General features: G+C 36.1%; 1 protein-coding gene across 5 annotated transcripts in view; it reads left to right on the top strand.

The window, feature by feature from the left end:
* TFEC (transcription factor EC) overlaps window positions 1-19,179 on the top strand; it is a 136,843-nt gene that overhangs the window by 88,880 nt on the left and 28,784 nt on the right. For 4 of the 5 annotated variants that reach the window (XM_045052636.1, XM_019825731.2, XM_019825735.2 and 1 more), the window contains one exon: window positions 10,080-10,166. The exons of the other annotated variant lie outside the window; for it this stretch is intronic. In XM_045052636.1, coding sequence (XP_044908571.1) covers window positions 10,080-10,166 — 87 coding nt within the window. The remainder of the gene's footprint in view (window positions 1-10,079; window positions 10,167-19,179) is intronic. 5 annotated transcript variants of the gene reach the window in all.

Below are 19,179 nucleotides of genomic sequence, written 5' to 3'. Positions count from 1 at the left end.
ATAGCTAAGATGTATCCTATGTTGTTGCAATTTCCTAATATTCTTTGATTCGTGCTAGGCGTCCATGTCACAAAGCAGCAAGTGTGCAGTCTTTAGAGTCAGACCGTATGGGGTTAGAGCTACCACTTACTAGCCGCGTGGTCTCAATCCTTAACCTTCCCAGCATTTCTACGACTTGAAGAGTTGTTTTGATGCTTGCATTTTTAAAGTTCCAAACACAAAGGCAGAGTGGGGGCTCGGGAGAGAGTGGCTGTTGCCATCCTTTGGTGTTTCTTTCTCCTAAGCTTGTCTTCCTATGACCTCAGAGAGCAGTTCATTAATTCAGAGAAGACCTCAGAAAATATAGCTACTACAGAATAAGTCTGTGTAGAGCATCCTTAGATTCAGGATTTGGGGGTTGGTATTAGGAGTAACTTGATGATGATGAATGGTTTCTGAGACAATGAAATAGAAAATCAAAAGAAGTTTTTTTTTTTTTTCCTGGGCCTTTCCAGGATAAAATCCAAATTTGTACTCGTGGCGCACAGGACCCTTCCACACTTAACCCTTGCCTCCTGATCCAGATTTATCATTCGGCGGCCGCATGCCACTCTGTGCTTCAGTCATATGGGTTCACTAGTGATTCTCACTAGTGGCCCAAGTTCTCTCCTCTCCTGTCCTTTCTTTACCAACTACTCATTCAGTCTCCAGCATTTGGCTAGATAATTGTAACTCTTCAAAATCCATTTCAGGTTTCTTCTCTAAGGTGCTTTTACTGGTGGTTCTCTGTGTAGAAGAATGCTTATTCTCTGCCTTTTCATGGCAATACCTATATCATATGGACAAAAATTGCACTAATCATAGCATTTTCACAGCACATGCTACATTTTAATTATTCATTGTCTTGTTTTCTTATCTGTTGTATCTCGTAGGAAGTATAAGTTGAAGGGGAGAGAAAAAAAACATTAGCAAACAATTATGATATTATGTAGAAAGGACAATGGTATAAATAGGAGCATGAAAGTGCTGTTCTTATTCAGAAATGTCAGTAGTAAAACTTAGTCAGAGAAAGTGGCCAGTGGGGCATTTAGCTAGATGAGATAGCACTAGTGAAGAATAAAGATGGGGGACAGAAGAAAATGAGGTGAGCAGAAAAAGAGTAGGCAGATTGTGGCAAAAGGTGACACCAGAGATAAAGGCAATGGACAAATCACGGAAAGGTTGGCACTCTATGTTCAGCATAGAGTGAAAGGTTTAAATGTGGGGTTTGGGGTGACATAATTGGATTTGACTTTAATATCATTGTCAGCTATGTAGGGGAGGGGTCCTGGAGGGAGAAAACCAGTTGGGAGGTTATTTCTATGATGCAGTGAGAGGGATGAGACCCTCTATTAGAACATGTTAGAGTTGAGGTATCTGGGAGACCACCATGTGGAGATGCTAGTGACAGCTAGAGATCCCAGTTTTCTCCGAGGAGAGTAGTCTAGACTGGAGGAAAATAGTTGAGACTTGTCAGCATGTGGGGAGTACTTGAAAGCTGAAATGAGAAAGAAAGCTCACGAGAGCTGTGAAGAAAGGATGGGATTGAGCCATCAACAATATTTAAGGGGTGGTCAGAGAAGAGGGGCTGTAAAGGTAAAATAAAAAGATAGCGAGTGTAGTGTCCTCGAAGCCAAAGAGTTAGTTTAAAGAAGGAAGGAATGGGGGCGCCTGGGTGGCGCAGTCGGTTAAGCGTCCGACTTCAGCCAGGTCACGATCTCGCGGTCCGTGAGTTCGAGCCCCGCGTCAGGCTCTGGGCTGATGGCTCGGAGCCTGGAGCCTGTTTCCGATTCTGTGTCTCCCTCTCTCTCTGCCCCTCCCCCGTTCATGCTCTGTCTCTCTCTGTCCCCAAAATAAATAAATAAACGTTGAAAAAAAAATAAAAAAAAAAGAAGGAAGGAATGATCTAAATGCTCTAGTAGCTGAGTCTAGTAAAACAAAAGCTGGTAAATATCTATTGAATTTGGCAATCAAGCAGTCAAGAAAATGGCAACAAAAGGAATGTCAGTAGGATGGTGGGCAGAAATCATTCTACCACCTTGAATTCAGAGTTGACAGAAGATGGAAATGTTTAGGATGGCTAGGCAGAAAGATAACAAGGCAAAGACATAGACAGTCCTAAACTGAAAATTGTTTAGTTGATTTGCAACAGGGTCTAGATTGCATCTAAAAGGAAGATTGCATTTTGATGAGTGAGATAATGGAACTTAAGGTTTTAGAAATGAGTGGTTTAGAGGATGACAAGACTCAAGGCCTGTCCTAAAGAGTAGGTGAAGAGAAGACTAAATTCAAATTTGTGATTTTGAGAGAAGTGAGTTCAAATATTTAACTGCAATTATTGCTTTATTTTTCTGTAGAATTCTGACAAATTGTTGCTGTGGATATTTTCAGGTGTAAATGAATTTATGATCATTTGGTATTATTTTTCTTTTAAAATTTTATCAAATTTTATATGGTCTTATATTAACATTGCTGCTGTAGTTTCCTTTTAGTCATATTTGTGGGACATCTTTTCACTTTACTTTCAGCTTTATCTCTTACATTAATTAAATATTACAATACCTCTTACAATTTGAGAGAGAGTTTCTTGAACAGTGTGTTAAACCATTTACATTCTTGTTATTACTATTAGGTTTTATTTTTTTCATATTTTTAAATTACTATACTTTGATTATTTGTCATCTTTTTTTCTATCCTCCATTGAACAAGTTACGTTTTTCTTTTTTTCTTTGTTTTGTTACTCTAACTTTTCAAAATGCATAGTTATATTTTTTCTATATCTATCTCATTGTTCACAAAGATTTATGTTGTATCCTTAAGTAAAAATCTTCCTGAGTATGGTCTTACCTTATCCTTCTTGTTCTCACCTATCTTCCTGTACTGACATTTTATAGTATCTCTCTCTCTTTCTTTATCATCTCTCTGTCTATCCATATTCTTTTTGTTTAGACCACGAAAAAGTTACTGTTACTCACTCATTTTTCTTATATTTTGTATAGATTTCATACTTTTATTTGTAATCTAACCGGAGTATTTCTTGGAAGAGTGTTTTTCTTTTTTTTTAAATGTAAATTCAAGTTAGTTAACATACAGAGTAGTATTGGTTTCAGGAGTAAAATTTAGTGATTCATCACTTGCATATAACACCCAGTGTTCATCATAAAAAAGTGCCTTCTTTGATGCCCATCACCCATCTAGTCCATCCCCCCCGCCCACCTCCCCTCCATCAGCTCTCAGTTTGTTCTCTATACTAAAGTCTCCTATGGTTTGCCTCTGTCTTTATCTTATTTTATTTTTCCTTCCCTTCCCCTATATTCATCTGTTTTGTTTCTTAAATTTCACATATGAATGAAATCATATGATATTTGTCTTTCTCTGATTGACTTATTTCATTTATCATAGTATACTCTAGTTCCATCCACATTGTTGCAAATGGCAAGATTTCATTCTTTTTGATTGCCCAGTAATATTCCATAATATATAAATATATATTATATATATATTTTATATATTTATATATTTATATATATTATAATATATAAATATATATTATATATATAATATATATTTATATATTATAATATATATATATATATGCCATTACTTCTTTATCCATTCATCAGTTGATTGAAATTAGGGCTCTTTTTTTAATGTTTATGTATTTATTTATTTTTACAGGGGAGAGAGGGAGACAGAGAGAGAGAGAGAGAGAGAGAGAGAGAGAGAGAGAGAATGAGCAGCAGAAGGGCAGAGAGATAGGGAGACACAGAATCCAAAGTAGGCTCCAGGCTGTGAGCTGTCAGCACAGAGCCCAATGTGGGGCTTGAACCTATGGACCAAGAGAGCTAAAGTCAGACACTTAACCGACTGAGCCACCCAGGCTCCCCTCAACCTTTTTTTTAATGTTTATTTTTTTTGAGGGAGTGGGATCTTTACATAATTTGATTATTGTTGATAATGCTGCTAGTAACATTGGAGTGCATGGCCCCTTCAAATCAGCATTTTTATATCCTTTGGAAAAATACCTAGTAGTGCAATTGCTGGGTCATTGGGTAGTTCTATTTTTAACTTTTTGAGGAAGCTCCATACTATTTTCTAGAATGGCTGAACTAGTTTGCAGTGCAAAAGGGTTCCCCTTTCTCCCCATCCTTGCCAACATCTGTTGTTTCTTGAGTTATGAATTTTAGCCATTCTGACAGGTGTGAGGTGGTATCTCATTGTGGTTTTGATTTGTATTTCCCTGATGATGAGTGTTATTGAATATCTTTTCATGTGTCTGTTAGCCATCTGGATGTCTTCTTCAGAAAAGTATCTATTCATGTCTTCTGCTCATTTCTTAACTGAATTATTTGGTTTTTTAGGGGTATTGAGTTTGATAAGTTTTTTTACAGATTTTGGATACTAACCCTTTATCTGATATGTCATTTGAAAATATATTTTTCCATTCCATTGGTTGCCTTTTAGTTTTTTTGACTGTTTCTTTTGCTGTGCAGAAGCTTTTTATCTTGATGAGGTCCCAATTTCATGTTTGCTTATTTTTCCCTTGCCTCTAGACATGTCTAGTAAGAACTTGCTGTGGTCAAGGTCAAAGAGGTTGATTCCTGTTCTTTCCATTAGCATTTTGGTGGTTTTCTATCTTACATTTAGGTCTTTCATCCATTTTGAGTTTATTTTTGTGTCTGGTGTAAGAAAGTGGTTCAGGTTCATTCTTCTGCATGTCGCTGTTCAGTTTTCCCAACACCATTTGTTGAAGAGACTTTTTTCCTTGGATATTCTTCCCTGCTTTGTCGAAGATTATTTTTGGGACCATACATTTTTGGGTCCATTTCTGGGTTCTCTATTCTGTTCCATCGATCTATGTGTCTGTTTTTGTGCCAGTACCGTACTGTCTTGATGATTACAGCTTTGTAATACTGTAATACAGGTTGAAGTCCAGATTGTGATGCTTCCAGCTTTTTTTTCTTTTCAACATTACTTTGAGTATTTGGGGTCTTTTCTGCTTCTATGCAGATTTTATAATTGTTTGATCTAGCTCTGTAAATAATGCTGGTGTTATTTTGATAGAGATTGCATTGAATGTGTAGATTGCCTTGGGTAATATAGATATTTTAACAGTATTTGTTCTTTTAATCCATAAGCATGGAATGTTTTTCCATTTCTTTCCGTCTTCAATTTCTTTCATAAGCATTCTATAGTTTTCAGTGTACATATCTTTGACCTCTTTATTTAGGTTTATTCCTAGGTACCTTACAGTCTTTGGTGCAATTATAAATGGGATCCATTCCTTTATTTCATTTTCTGATGCTTCATTATTGGTGTATAGAAATGTAACAGATATCTGTACATTGATTTTATATCCTACAACTTTGCTGAATTCATGTATAAGTTCTACCAAATTTTTGGTGGAGTCTTTCATGTTTTTTACATAGGAGTATCATGTTGTCTGCAAAGAATTAAAGTTTGACTACTTCTTTGCTGATTTGGATGCCTTTTATTCCATTTTGTTGTCTGATTGCTGAGGCTAGGACTTCCAGTATTATGTTGAACAGCAGTTGTGAGAGTGGACATCCCTCCTGTGTTCCTGACCTTAGGGGAAAAGCTCTCAGTTTTTCTCCATTGAGGAGGTTATTAGCTATAGGTCTTTTGTATATGGTTTTTATGATGTTGAGGTTATGTTACTTCTATCCCTACTTTCTTGAGGGTTTTTATCAAGAAAGGATGCTGTTTTTGTCAAATGATTTTTCTGCATCTATTGAGAGGATCATGTGGTTCTTATCCACTCTTTTATTAATGTGGTATAGCACGTTGATTGATTTGTGGATATTGAACCACCCCTGCAGTGCATAAATAAATCCCACTTGATCATGGTGAATAATTCTTTTTTTTTTAAATTTTTTAATGTTTATTTTTGACACAGAGAGAGAGACAGAGCATGAGTGGGGGAGGGGCAGAGAGAGAGGGAGACATAGAATCTGAAACAGGCTCCAGGCTCTGAGCTGTCAGCACAGAGCCCAATGCGGGGCTCGAACTCACAGACCGCGAGATCATGACCTGAGCCAAAGTCGGACTCTCAACTGACTGAGCCACCCAGGAGCCCCTGAATAATTCTTTTAATGTATTGTTGGATTCGATTTGCTAGTATCTTGTTGAGAATTTTTGCATCAATGTTCATCAGGGAAACTGGCCTGTGTTTCTTCTTTTTAGTGGGGTCTTTGTCTCGTTTTGGGAAGAGTGTTTTTCAAAGGTCTTTTTGCCTTAAAACCTCTGAGTTTTTATGCCTAAGAACAATTTTATTTCACCCACTTACTTATAGGATATTTTATTAGTTATAAATGTCTAGGCTCAAAGTTCTTTAACTTTAATACTTCAATTATCATCCCATTGTCTTCTTGTACCCAGTGTTGTTGAAAATTTTCATTCTAGTCTTTTGTAGATCTTTATTTTTAAACTTCTCAAACTTTATAAATGTTCTTCCTTTGTCCCCAAACCTCGTGCTTTCCATACCTATTATCCCCATTTTGATTGAGTCAAAATAATTTGTTCTTTCTTGCATTTCATTATCTTCATTTATCATTTTGAGGATGCTTATTCTGCTGATTTGTAATTCTTTTTTCTCTTTTTTTTTGCCTCCTATGTTATTTCTGTTTCATCTGATCACAATTTTGCGTTTATTGTCTTTTTAAAAATAACAACTGAATTCTTGTGATTAATTATAGAGTTTCCTAGAAGCTGTGGAGCGAAGTGTTTGAATGGATTTTAGATCTCAAAATCAATTTACATAATGGAGGAATCAACGTCATCAATAAATTAGGGAAAAAAGACTGTGATGTAGGTGGATGGCAGAAATGAAGGTAGAGATGTTAGAGAAGCAAAGAAGAGCCTCCTAGGAGGGTGAACTTTCACACGTAAGAAAGAAAGGTTTTCTATTGAAATAGGAGAAACCTAAGCATATTTACAGGCAACAGGGAAAAATTAAAGATGCAAGAGAGTGGGTCATTTGTGATGTAAGTTTCCAGAAAGAGAAGAGATAAATGATATATATAATTTTTGGTGAAAATACTAGAAGTTCCCAATAGAAAAGCATTTACCATGAATTGTGTTTAACATCCTTCTTTCCTCTGGTCTTCTTTACATCTGTTCAGTACAAATTTGCTGTCCATGAAACGGTAAACATGAATGAGAGAAATATCATGAAATTAAATTTTGAGTTTAGTTACAATCAAGAATATATTTTAAAGCTTTCACAGAATGTACTAAACAAAAGAAATAAAATATGCATATTTATTATCCTAGGTCCTTTAAAGATCTCTTGATGCACATGGAATAAAATGTTAAGTGCAGACCATATGTGAAATCTAAAAACAAAACAAACAAATAAACAAACAAACAGCAGAATCAGACTTATAAATACAGAAAACAAACTGATGGGTGCCAGAGGAAATGGGAGTGGGGGATGGGTAAAATGGGTGAAGGAGAGTGCAAGGTATAGGCTTTCAGTTTTGGAATGAATAAGTCACAGGAGTAAAAGGCAGAGTGTAGGGAATACTGTCAATGGCATTGTAATAGTGTTGTATGGTGACAGATGGTAGCTGTACTTGTAGTGAGCATAGCCTACCATATAGACTCATCGAATCACTGTGTTGTACACCTGAAACTAATGTAACAGTGTGTGTGTCAACTATACTCAAATTAAAAAAAAAAATAAATAGATAAATGAAATCTAGACCATAGTCAAAAGCTGCACTCTTGAATATGGTACTCACTAGCCACATGTGGCTATTTAAATTTAATTTTCAATTAATTCAAATTCAATAAAATCTTTAAAAATTAAATCAAATTAAGTATTTAATTCCTGAACTTAAATGTTCATTGAGACAAATGAATGGATACAGAAGATGTGCTATAGATCTATATCAATGTCTATATCCTCTATTTCAATACAATGGAATATTACTCAGCCATAAAAAATAATGAAATCTTGCCATTTGCAGTAATGTGGATGGAGCTAGAGAGTATTATGCAAAATGAAACAAGTCAGTCAGTGAAAGAAAACTACCAGATGATTTCACTCACATGTGGAGTTTAAGAAACAAAACAGATGAACATAGGAGGAAAAAAAAAGAGGGTCAAACCATAAAACAGACTCTTAATGATAGAGAACAAACAGGTATGCTGGAGGGGAGGGAGGGTGGATGAGTTAAATGAGTGAGGGGTATTGAGGGCACTTGTTGGGATGAGCACTGGGTGTTATATGTAAGTGATGAATCACTAAATTCTACTCCTGAAACTAATATTACACTTCATGTTAACTAAGTAAAATTTAAATTAAAACTTGAGAAAAAAAGATTTAATTCCTCAGTTAAACTAGCTACATTTCAAGTGCTCAGTAGCCATTATATGGAGGATATTCCTATACTTGCAGAAATTTTTGATGGAGACCACTGGCCAACCTAGAGGGCTGAATTTTCAACTTCATCTCAAACCTGACTCCTGCTCCATTCCCACTGACCAACATTCTTTCTGAACATATATGTTCCTATCTCAGGGTCTTTGTATTTTTTGCTTCCTTTCCAAGGACTGTCCTTCCCCACACTCTTCATGTCCTTGTTCAAATATCCCTAAATCCTCCTCTGACCATTTTCTAAAATAACATTCATTCCCATCAAGCTCTCTCCCCACCTGCATTAATTTCTTCAGGCCACTGTTTGTTATGAAGCTGTTTATTGTCTGTTTTCTCATTAGAGTTAGGGCTCCAGGAGGGCAGAGACTCTGTGCTGTTTCCTTTTACAGCTCCTGTGCTTACAACAGGGTATTGCAATAAGTATCGCTCAACAAATCTTTGTTAAATTAAGATTAAATAGTATTCTGATTTTTTGGCATATCAACTTTAAGGTATCTTAGTAGAAGTCTGAATATTTAATTCTCTAAGGTTCTCAGAAATCACGCTTTGATGATAAAATTAACAGAATCATAAAATATTTTTATACATCTCACCAAGTTTAGTTCTGGTTGTTTCTGCACAAGTTTTTGGAAATTAAGGGCACTACAGTGTATAAATTCAGCATTCTCATTATCTTTGAGTTTACATCATATTTTGAAATGTCACTAAAGAGAATATAGTGGGAGAGAGGAGAACTACAGCTAGAGAGAAAAGTAGGGGGCAAGCATGGTATTTTTGATATACAAGCTTTTACAATCTTCTCTGGCTAAAGTAGAGAAGGGAGGGAAGATATTTTAGAATGGAATTGAGAAAGGAGTGAAAAACTGATTTAAGTTAGGACTTTAGGGCCAGATTTCCAGGATTTCAATCCTGTCTTTGTCACTCACTAGCTTTGTATCATGGAACAATTTATTGTCCTTTTTATCCTCTCCCAGTTTCCTCATCTGTACAATGGAGGTAAGGATAGCATCCACTTCTCAGAGTTTTTGTGAAGATTAAATGGGCTGATGTATGCAAAGCACACAGAACAGTGCCTGGCATGTCTCCCACTCAATATGTGTTTGCCATTGTTACGATTTAAGATGTCGGTGATTATTATTGTTGTCGTTATTGCTGTTATGGTTATTAGCCATTAGGGAGAGTTAGGTAACATTTTTCCATATATTCTGTATCCATGTGGACCAATTGGCTGGCATGACCACTGATATTTGAATATCCACCTGTAAGATGCAATCAAAACATTTCAAAAGGAAAGTAAAGTTATAGGAAGTCATCTCTCTACATGTTAAGTACATGGGCTCTGGCTTGAGGCACTTCATGATAACCAGTCTATTTATATAGATACTGATTTCCAAGGGACTAGCCCAGGGTGATTTGCCCAGCCATCACCTGCCAGCTGGTAGTAGAAGCAAATTCATGGGAAAGCAACACAGATCAAAGAGTGTCAGGATCACTTCATTTTAAGTTCTAAAATATTCTCGGTTTTGATATACATATAACCTTAATTTAAATATTCTTAAAAACTTTAAAAGATTGCTAATTTTTTTCTTTCTGAATTCAGGCTGAAGCACAACTCTTCTCATTATGCACAGTATTCTAAATGTATTATATATTTTGCTAGATGGAAGACGTTATTGAGGATATAATCGGTATGGAATCAAGTTTTAAAGAGGAAGGAACAGACTCTCCTCTGCTAATGCAAAGAACAGTAAGTGTTTCCAGACTTGAGGAGGTCAGTGAGACCAAAATAAATAGTAGCATCTGATAATATAAAAAATAAATTTAATTTGATTAGTAAATGTTTTTTTCCTACGCTTTTGAAACAGACATAAGATAACAGATGAATAGTAGAAAATATCTATTGGTGCAGAAAAAAAGATTATATAATGTTACTTAGGAATAACATTGTGATATTCCATCTACCTATCTATCTATCTAATCCCTATAAATATCCATCTAATTATATATGTAATCTATTACAGCATTTTCAATGAGTGATTTAATCTTCAGATTTCCTGAAACACAGCATATAATCAAAACACTCTCATAAGCTAATGGCTAAATTTGGACTATTTTACCATGACTAACAACTGTCAGATTCAGAAGGCTCTACACCTTGTAGAGACAAGAAAAATATTATAACTATAAAAAATCTGACTTTGCTTCAGACCTAATAACTAGAGATCAAAGATGAACTTACGAAAAGTAGAACAGGCCTCACCCTACTTTAAGGCATGTAGACAGATGTCTATGTTGCAATCAGCACAAATTCCTGGAATGATATGTAATGAAGGGATGGTATCTTATCTCCTGGTTTGATTGCTGTTGCCTTCTCGTCTCTTATTTATTAATCACTAAAAATGTTATTTGTAAAGGGTGTGCAAGGTTTTTCCACATACTTTGAAGGGTTATTGTTGGTTTGTTTTCTTATGATTTTAGACCGTTTAGAAAAATGAGACAAAATATGAGAGATTGTGACTGAGATGTTATTTTAAACATTTCATTTAAAGAAAGTGAATTCTGACTATATTGTGTAGTATGATTTTTTGTCAGTAAATAAATGAGCTGGGATATGTTAGTGATGAACATTTAAATTTAAAATCATAAAAGAAAATTGAGAAAGCACCCCGTTTTTATTTTCTGTTTTTTCTTTCCCAGATAGACTACCCAAAGACAGTAGTATCTCTTTCCTCCTTTTCTGTGGTATGCAGGACCTCCACTTTAAAACAGGTCACTAATACTGGCATTGTCTGACAAAGGTCAAATGAGGTTTAAAACCTTGTATTTTTGCAGTTTTAATTTTTATTTTATTATTTATTATTATTTTTTGTTTATTTATTTATTTTGGGAAGTCAGGGGCGGGGCAAGGGGAAGGGGCAGAGAGAGGGACAGGTTCCACACTGTCAGCACAGAGCTGGACACAGGGCTCGAAGTCACAAACCATGAGATCATGACCTGAGCCGAAATCAAGAGTCAGAGGCTTAATTGATTGTGCCACCCTGGCGCCCCTATTTTATTTTATTTTTTTTTTTTTTGGATGGACTGACAAGTCTATCACTTCTCTCTTCAGATTTCAAGCAGCACAGTTACATGAAATCTGACTAATTCTCTAGATAAATATATTATTAATGCTAATTTCTCCCTGTCTAATTTCACAGCATGAACATGCTATTTTCTTAACCAGTATTCAACTTCTGGGTTTCAGAAAATGATATTAATTTCCTACAGTCTTTTCTTTGTATGTGGTACTCATTAAAATTGTATACTGCAGCATTCTCTTTGTCAAATTATCTTATGTGTTTTGTAGAGGCTGCACAAAATGGCTTACTCAGTACAAATTGGTGGCAATAACTATCTGGAATTTGCTTTTGATATCCAGAATGCACTTTTAAAAAGATAGATACTACTGGTCTACCTATACTTATACAAAGAAATATCTCTGTTGACCAATCAGCAATCATTGATAAATCTAGATCTACACATAAAACCAGAGTTCAATTAACCAAATCTCTTTATTCAATACATATTATGTGCAAAGTGTAATACATTTACCATAGGCAATTCAGTTGAATAAGACACAATTCACATGTCAAGGAGTCACATGATAATAGGGGAGTGGAGTGAATTGTACCTGAGAGACAGGGAGGGAGAGTGTGGATCTCAGTGTTAAACTCAGGGTCTAATCTAGACTTTGTGCAGGTTACTTAGCCTCTCTTTGCTTTCTTCTGAATTACAAGAAAAATTAAAAATATTTATCTCCAAGGCTGTTTTTTATATTAAATCTTACTTAGTAGCCTACATGCGTACATTTGAAATGCTAGTGAGAGAGTGGCTCTGCAGTTCAAGTGAAGGAGAAACCATAAAAATCGAGATTTTTTTGGAAATGCTTTAGGAAAAGATGATGTTTGAAATATAGTTATGAAGGATAGTTAAGATTTTAAGAGGTATCTGTGAATGCAGAAAAGTAACAGGTTAAGAGAACAACATAAGAAAAGGCAAGAGGTGAGAAAAAGAGAACGTATAAGAATAGCTGGTATAACAGAGATAGGAAACTCTAAAGGACTTTTATAGTTCATGCGAATGAAAATACAGACCTGATGGATCCAGAAGAATGCTTTGAGTAAGCGTTGTTATTAGCCAGTGAACTTTTGGTGCAGATGGTAGAACATGGCTCATCTGGGGCTTAAGCATGAAAGAAATTCGTTGGTTCATGTCATGTGTAAATTCCTAAGGACTATCACATGTGGGCAGCCCTCCATAACTTTGCCTTTGTTTTCTTCTGTGCTGGCTTTATTCCCAGCCGTTGAGCAAACACTACCATAAACTATCCCTAGGTACGCACCTAGTTCCTTCTTGCTAACCCAATTTTTTTTGCAGACAACTACTTCTTCAAGGAAGAGAAGTTTCTGATTAACTTCAGCCGATCCTGGTGGCCCCGTTTCCTCTGCCAGAGACAGTTTTAAGAATAGGCTTGTGTTGCAATTCTGACATGTTGAGCAGCTTTCTGGGAATTTTCGTAAGTCTTTAAAGTAGACCCAAGAAAGAGGTTTTTGCTTCTCCATGATGTTGTAGGACAATGTGACTTATATAGTCATTTTATTGCCCGGAAGGTAAATAAACTAAGAAAAAACAAAACAAACAAACAAAAGGGAGAAGAAAAGCCAAGAGAAATACAAAAAAATGCTGTTTTATATGCCCGCTGGAGAATTTTTGACCTGTGGATTTCACATTATGTAAGATTTACTCCCTTTATTTTATAAGCCAAGTATGTTGGGATTTTCTGATTATTATAACCAAATTCATCCTAAAGGATACATTCAGTTAGGCTTGGCAACCTTTTCCCCTTGGTTCCAGCTAAATCTCTGGGATAATTCTTATTGGAACAATTTCTGACATGTATCTCTTCCTGAGCCAACTTCTCTGGGTCTTGGGCCCATGCTAGAGCTGTGTGAGCAGCTCACACAACAAATTACCTGGACTAAGAGTAAGAACGAGAGCAGGAGTTGTCACGAAAATAAATGTAAGTGAATTCTACTGAGGCTAAAACAATAGATGTCTATTATGGTAAGCTTCAAAAGTGAGATATTTATCAACTAAAAATAATTATTATTAATTTCTCACCTATTATGTGAAGGTCACTTTTCCATGTATTTTCTTTAGTCTCATAGAAATATGCAGAATCTCAGGGGCAGTCTATTGAGTGTGCTGTTGGCCATTTTACCAATCCTTTGCTGTGGCATAGGCAGAAAACCTCGGATCTCACTCAGCTATGATTTTTCTCAGGACCACTGCATATAGGCTTAACTAAAAGTCATGCTATAACTTCTGTTGATGGGAAACTTGGAATCTGCTGAGGGGAATCTTGGACCACTTGTGGTGGTCCTTCACATTTATCCAGCTTGAATGATGTACTTCAGGGTCTTCACAGATCAATTTAGCCCAGGTTTTTCTTATCCAGAAATGAATGGGGACTGATTAGTGACTAGAGTCAGTATTTCTTTTTTTTTTAATTTTTAAATGTTATTTATTTTTGAGAGAGAGACAGACAGACAGAATTCAAGTGGGGGGCGGGGAGCAGAGAGAGAGGGAGACACAGAATCTGAAGCAGGCTCCAGGTTTGAGTTGAAAGCCCAACGCAGGGCTCGAACTCACACACTGTGAGATCATGACCTGGGCCGAGGTTGGATGCTTAACTGAATGAGCCGCCTAAGCGCCCGCCTGTCAGTTACTTCTTAGTTCAACAACTGTGTAAACTACATTGGAAAAGAGACAAAGTGCAAGAAACATTCAGCCAAGTCAGTCATGATTTTTGTCAACACTCTAACCTGTCAGTTTCTCATTCTCTTTAGAGTCACTGTATTTATTTTCTTCCCTGCTTAGCCCTCCCCTCACATGATGATACCCCAAATCTTGTCATTACCATTTTTTCTATCCCATCACATTTTCTTGTTTCACACTTTTTGACCATTACGTTCTATTTTTTCACTGCATCTACTGTAGTGTTCTTATTTCACCAATTTTTCAAGCTTGAAATCAATGGACTCTATCACTAATATTTTCAATACCTACTACTTCACACTTGCAGTGAAAATTTCCTTAACCTGTCTAGAGTCTGATCAAGCACTATAACCAATCCTCTTGCAAACACTCCTAACATATCCCCATTTGTTCCTCAGTTTACTTCCTTGGCAAAACCCCAACCCTGATTAAACTTCTCTCTCATCCTACCCCATGTCTCAACCTGAGCAGCTTAATGGATAAAATTTCACCACGTTGCTCATAGTCCTCATCTCAGATACATCACCAAAATTCCACAGGGGTTTTCACCACCACCAGATGATACACAGCTATTCCCTGGTTAATGAAACCATTTTTTATACCTTCTTTTCTCTCTTCAAATCTCCAGAATTCATTGCCATTTCTTTATTTCTCAGCTGATTTCTCTCTTACAACGTATTTCAAAGAGCAAATATATGAGAACTCATTCATTAGCTTGGCATCACCAATTCTACTAAACCACCTGTATCTGTTTTCATTTCTACTGTCATCTTTTCTGTTAGAATAATTACTCCAGTTCAAAATCTAAAGCCATTCCACCGCCTGTGCCCTGGATCTTCTTCTTACCTTCTCAAGGACTTTCCTTCTCTAAATAGTGACTCCTTCTCCTATACAATCTGTCTGTTCTGATCTATTGGATTATAAATATCAGCAATTACACTAATCTTTAATAACACTCCCTAAAAATAAAACCAAACCAAAAAACTCCCTTTGAACACATTTTTTCCTCTGGCTGCCACACTATTTTCATGATTTACTTACTCATAATTTTCATTAAATGTTTATTTATTTTGAGAGAGAGAGAGAGAGAGAGAGAGAGAGAGAGAGAGAGAGAGAGAGAGAACGAGCAGGAGAAGGGCAGCAACATGGGGCTGAAACTCAAGGAACTGTGAGATCATGACCTGAGCCAAAGTCGGACACTTAACCAACTGAGCCACCCAGTAATCCCCTTGATTTACTCACACATTAAAAAAAAAACTTACTGCGTCAATTTTCACCCTTTATCCATATACTCACCTCCTGTTTTCTAGGTCCAACAGAGCTGTTGTTCTCACAATCCACAAAGATCTCTTAAAACCAACCAAAGCAGAAGCCAATAGTAAGTTCTCCTTACTTGTCTTGGCTTCTCAGTGGTATTTGCCATGGTTCACCACTTTCCCTTCTTGAAGTACTATCTGGGATTCTGTGGCACCACATTTTCTGGTTTTCCACCCACCTTGATTGTGCTTTCTCTTCTAACAGATGTCTAAATGCTAATGTGTTCCAAGACTCACAATTCAGCCCTCTTTTCTCATGTATCTATACATCCTACAGGTGATCTCAACCCTTGCCCAGCCTAGATCTCTCCCCTAGATGTTAGACTTGTATATCCTACTGCTTACGTCTCATCTTTTCTGCTTCTAACAGACATCTCAAACTTAACATGACTAACAGAAAGCTTTTGTCCACCCCCCACCCCACCCATCCAAATCTGCTTTTGGTTCATCTAGAACCCTCATTCCAAAAGAGTCATTTTTCTTCTCTCTCTTACTCCCACACCTCCACATCTATTGGTATGTCCTGATTAACACCCGAGATTTCCTGAACTTCACAGCTTCTTATCAGCGCCTCTGCTAAATCACTTTTCCAGTCTCTCTTGGACATCAGAGACAGACTCCAGCCTAACTTCCCTGCTAATTCTTGCCCCTTTACAGCTGTTCACACAGTAGTCAGAATGATTTGCACAAAGCAAAACTCAGATTCTGTTTCTCCTTGTTTAACATTCTGTCAACTTCCTGAAATCCTCAGAAAATAAGCCAGACATTTTACCATTGTCAGCACTTCCCTTTAACTTTAGGCTCTGGCCTCAATGGCCTTCTTCCTGCTCCTTGAACATGACATGCATACTAACATTTTAGGACCATTGAACTTCCTTTTTTTTTTTTTTTTTTTTGCTTAGAATACATTTGTCCCAGATCTTCACATGGCTACCCTTTATGCTCCCAATGTTTAGTCAATATCACCTTGTAGAGAGGCCTTCCACAATCAGCCTAGCTAAAAGACCCCATTTCATCACTCCCTAAATCAATATCTTATTTTGATGCCCTCTGACACTTATGATTAGAATTATTATTTTATTCACTTATTTATTGTGTGCTCTCACCCCTAGAATGTGAACTCCTTGAAGATAACAATTTTGTCTGTCTTGCTCACTGCTGTGTCCCTGTAGACACAGAGCAGTAACCTGTTTATTATTTTATCAGGTTACCTAGAGCAGTAACCTGTTTATTATTTTATCCTCAGCACCTAATGCAATATCTAACACATCACAGGTGTTCAGCAAATGCATGTGAAATAAATACTTTAAAATCTGCACATGGTATTGAAAAGATTGTTCCCATTATACATTAGTATTTCAGAATTTTTAATGGAGAAAAATCAGTAGCAGCAAGGATAACAACAATAATAATAGCCACTGTGATTTGGGTGCTTGCTATGTGACAAGAATTGTGCAAAATGCTTTTGTGTGTGTGTGAAAAATTACCTTGATCACCACAACAAACCTATGGGATAGAGACTAGTATCTAGTATTACCTGTTATCACTTTATAAATGAGAAAAGAGGCTTAGAGAAGTTCAGTAATTTGCTCAAGTTATACACTAAGTGAATGGCAGGGTAGGGTTTGAATCCAGTCCTGTATGATACCAGATGCAGTAGCAATCCTACCCACCTTGCTGTGCCAGCAGCCTCAGAAGGAAGCGAGGTGTTTCCTAGAACTGCAGAATCATAAGATTTGAAGGGACCTTAGGCTGATCTGATTCTCTGTCACACTCCAGGATTGATTTTTTAGTCTGTGAGTTTAGATCTGTCTCCCTATAATTTCTACCCATTGGTCTTAGTTTCACCCCTTGTCTTCAGAGACGTGGTTGTGCATAGTAACTCATTTATTTTATCATATATAGCTATTTTTTCAATCATGTGTCTGTAAATGCTGGTGGCATTTGGCAATCTCAGTAAACTGTTATAGTTCAAGACCATTCCAGAGATGAGAACTGAGTAAATATTAACAACCCTTTGTGCTTCGTTGGAACTTGAAAGAACTGCATAACATCAACAAGCAAGCTTTTGTCAATCACAGTCTAGACCAGATTAGTCTTAAAGTCCAAGGAAGAGCCAAAGTTCACCTTGGCACAGAGTTTTCTGCACAGTTCTCTCAGCTATTGTTTGCAAGTTTTTAAGGAAAAGAAAATGATGAAGTAGAAAGAGAAAACCATTGCTATTGTGAAGGTTATAGACACTTCAGAATTAAAACTGGTGAGCAAGTGCATTTTGGAGTTCTTTCAACGTTTGGGGATGAAACCACCTTAAATACTGAATATAAACTTTATAAACTAATAGTAAAATAAGGTATGTAGAAATTGAGCTTTGAAATGTGTATTATATAATCTGCTGTATTGACAAGCTTGTTTACTTACAGGATAGTTTTTGTGTTCTGGATACAGTACAAATATTTTTGTCTCTTTAATAAAAAAAGTTGTTAAAATGTTTAATTATGATTTTTCTATCAAAAAGTGAGGGTTCCAGTGATTATTTATTACAGTGTTTACATTAAATCAATAACTATTTTTATTAATTTAGTACTAAATAGATTATATGAATATAAAGTATATGATGCAAAAGTATTTATAAGTTACCATCTCTGTTTTGTGTTTTATCTTTTCTACTTGAGTTATAGCCAGCTGGCCAAGGACAAGGGATCTTCTACTCCCGCCCAACACATTATTTGTATTCACTCATAATAGAAGAAAAATAATAATAACTCAGTGGGACTTCCCTATTCAATGTTTGTCATTCAAACCTCATAGCCTACTTTCACAAATAATATAAAGCAGGATATTCAATGGTGTGTGTCTTAAAACTGGAAAAATCTAGTTTACTACATTTAAATGAATAAATATCCAAAAGAAAGAAAATAATCTTTTAAATGCCAGTTTTTTATGTATGCAGACATTGTGTGGTATATACTCCCCTACAGCGTTCTTTCTTTATGTCTGATGTTTATCTTCTTTTTATGTCTACAGTTATTCTGATAATCTCATGCCCACTTTTACCATTTTAGTGAATGTCTTCACAGAAAAGAAAAATAGATGATCCAAACAACTCCGAGTATTCCCTCAGTTTCCCATGAAACTTACACTAAATATGTGATATAGACATAGATCTACAGATATCACACACACACACACACACACACACACACACAGGTGTGTATAAATAGGCGTATGGTGGGTTTTTTTTGGCTTTTAGTGTTTATACTGAAAAACTACCTGAAAATATCATATATAATGATATGTATACACTATTTTCTTTCCTATTTTGTATTTATAATGAGATTATCTGGGAGATAGACATATCACACACACAGACCACGCACACACATACACACATATACACACACACACACCCCCTCAGAAAATTCTCAGGGTTTTAGATAAATAATCAATTTTCACAAACGTGGTAAGTAGTATATATTATTGTGCTGTCCTTGCTGAGTAAATATAAATGAAGAGGGGTAAAACAATAAATATAAACTAAATTATTAATTTTATGGTTGAGTTTATTAGGCCTATAGTGTTTTGGTGAAGAGAAAAATAAATCAGGCTGCCTTGAAGGAGCACGCTGGG

Source organism: Felis catus, chromosome A2, assembly GCF_018350175.1.
Source record: "Felis catus isolate Fca126 chromosome A2, F.catus_Fca126_mat1.0, whole genome shotgun sequence".
Lineage (NCBI taxonomy): Eukaryota > Metazoa > Chordata > Mammalia > Carnivora > Felidae > Felis > Felis catus.
The sequence above is the reverse complement of the archived record's forward strand: the minus strand, read 5'-3'. Positions and strand labels throughout refer to the sequence as shown.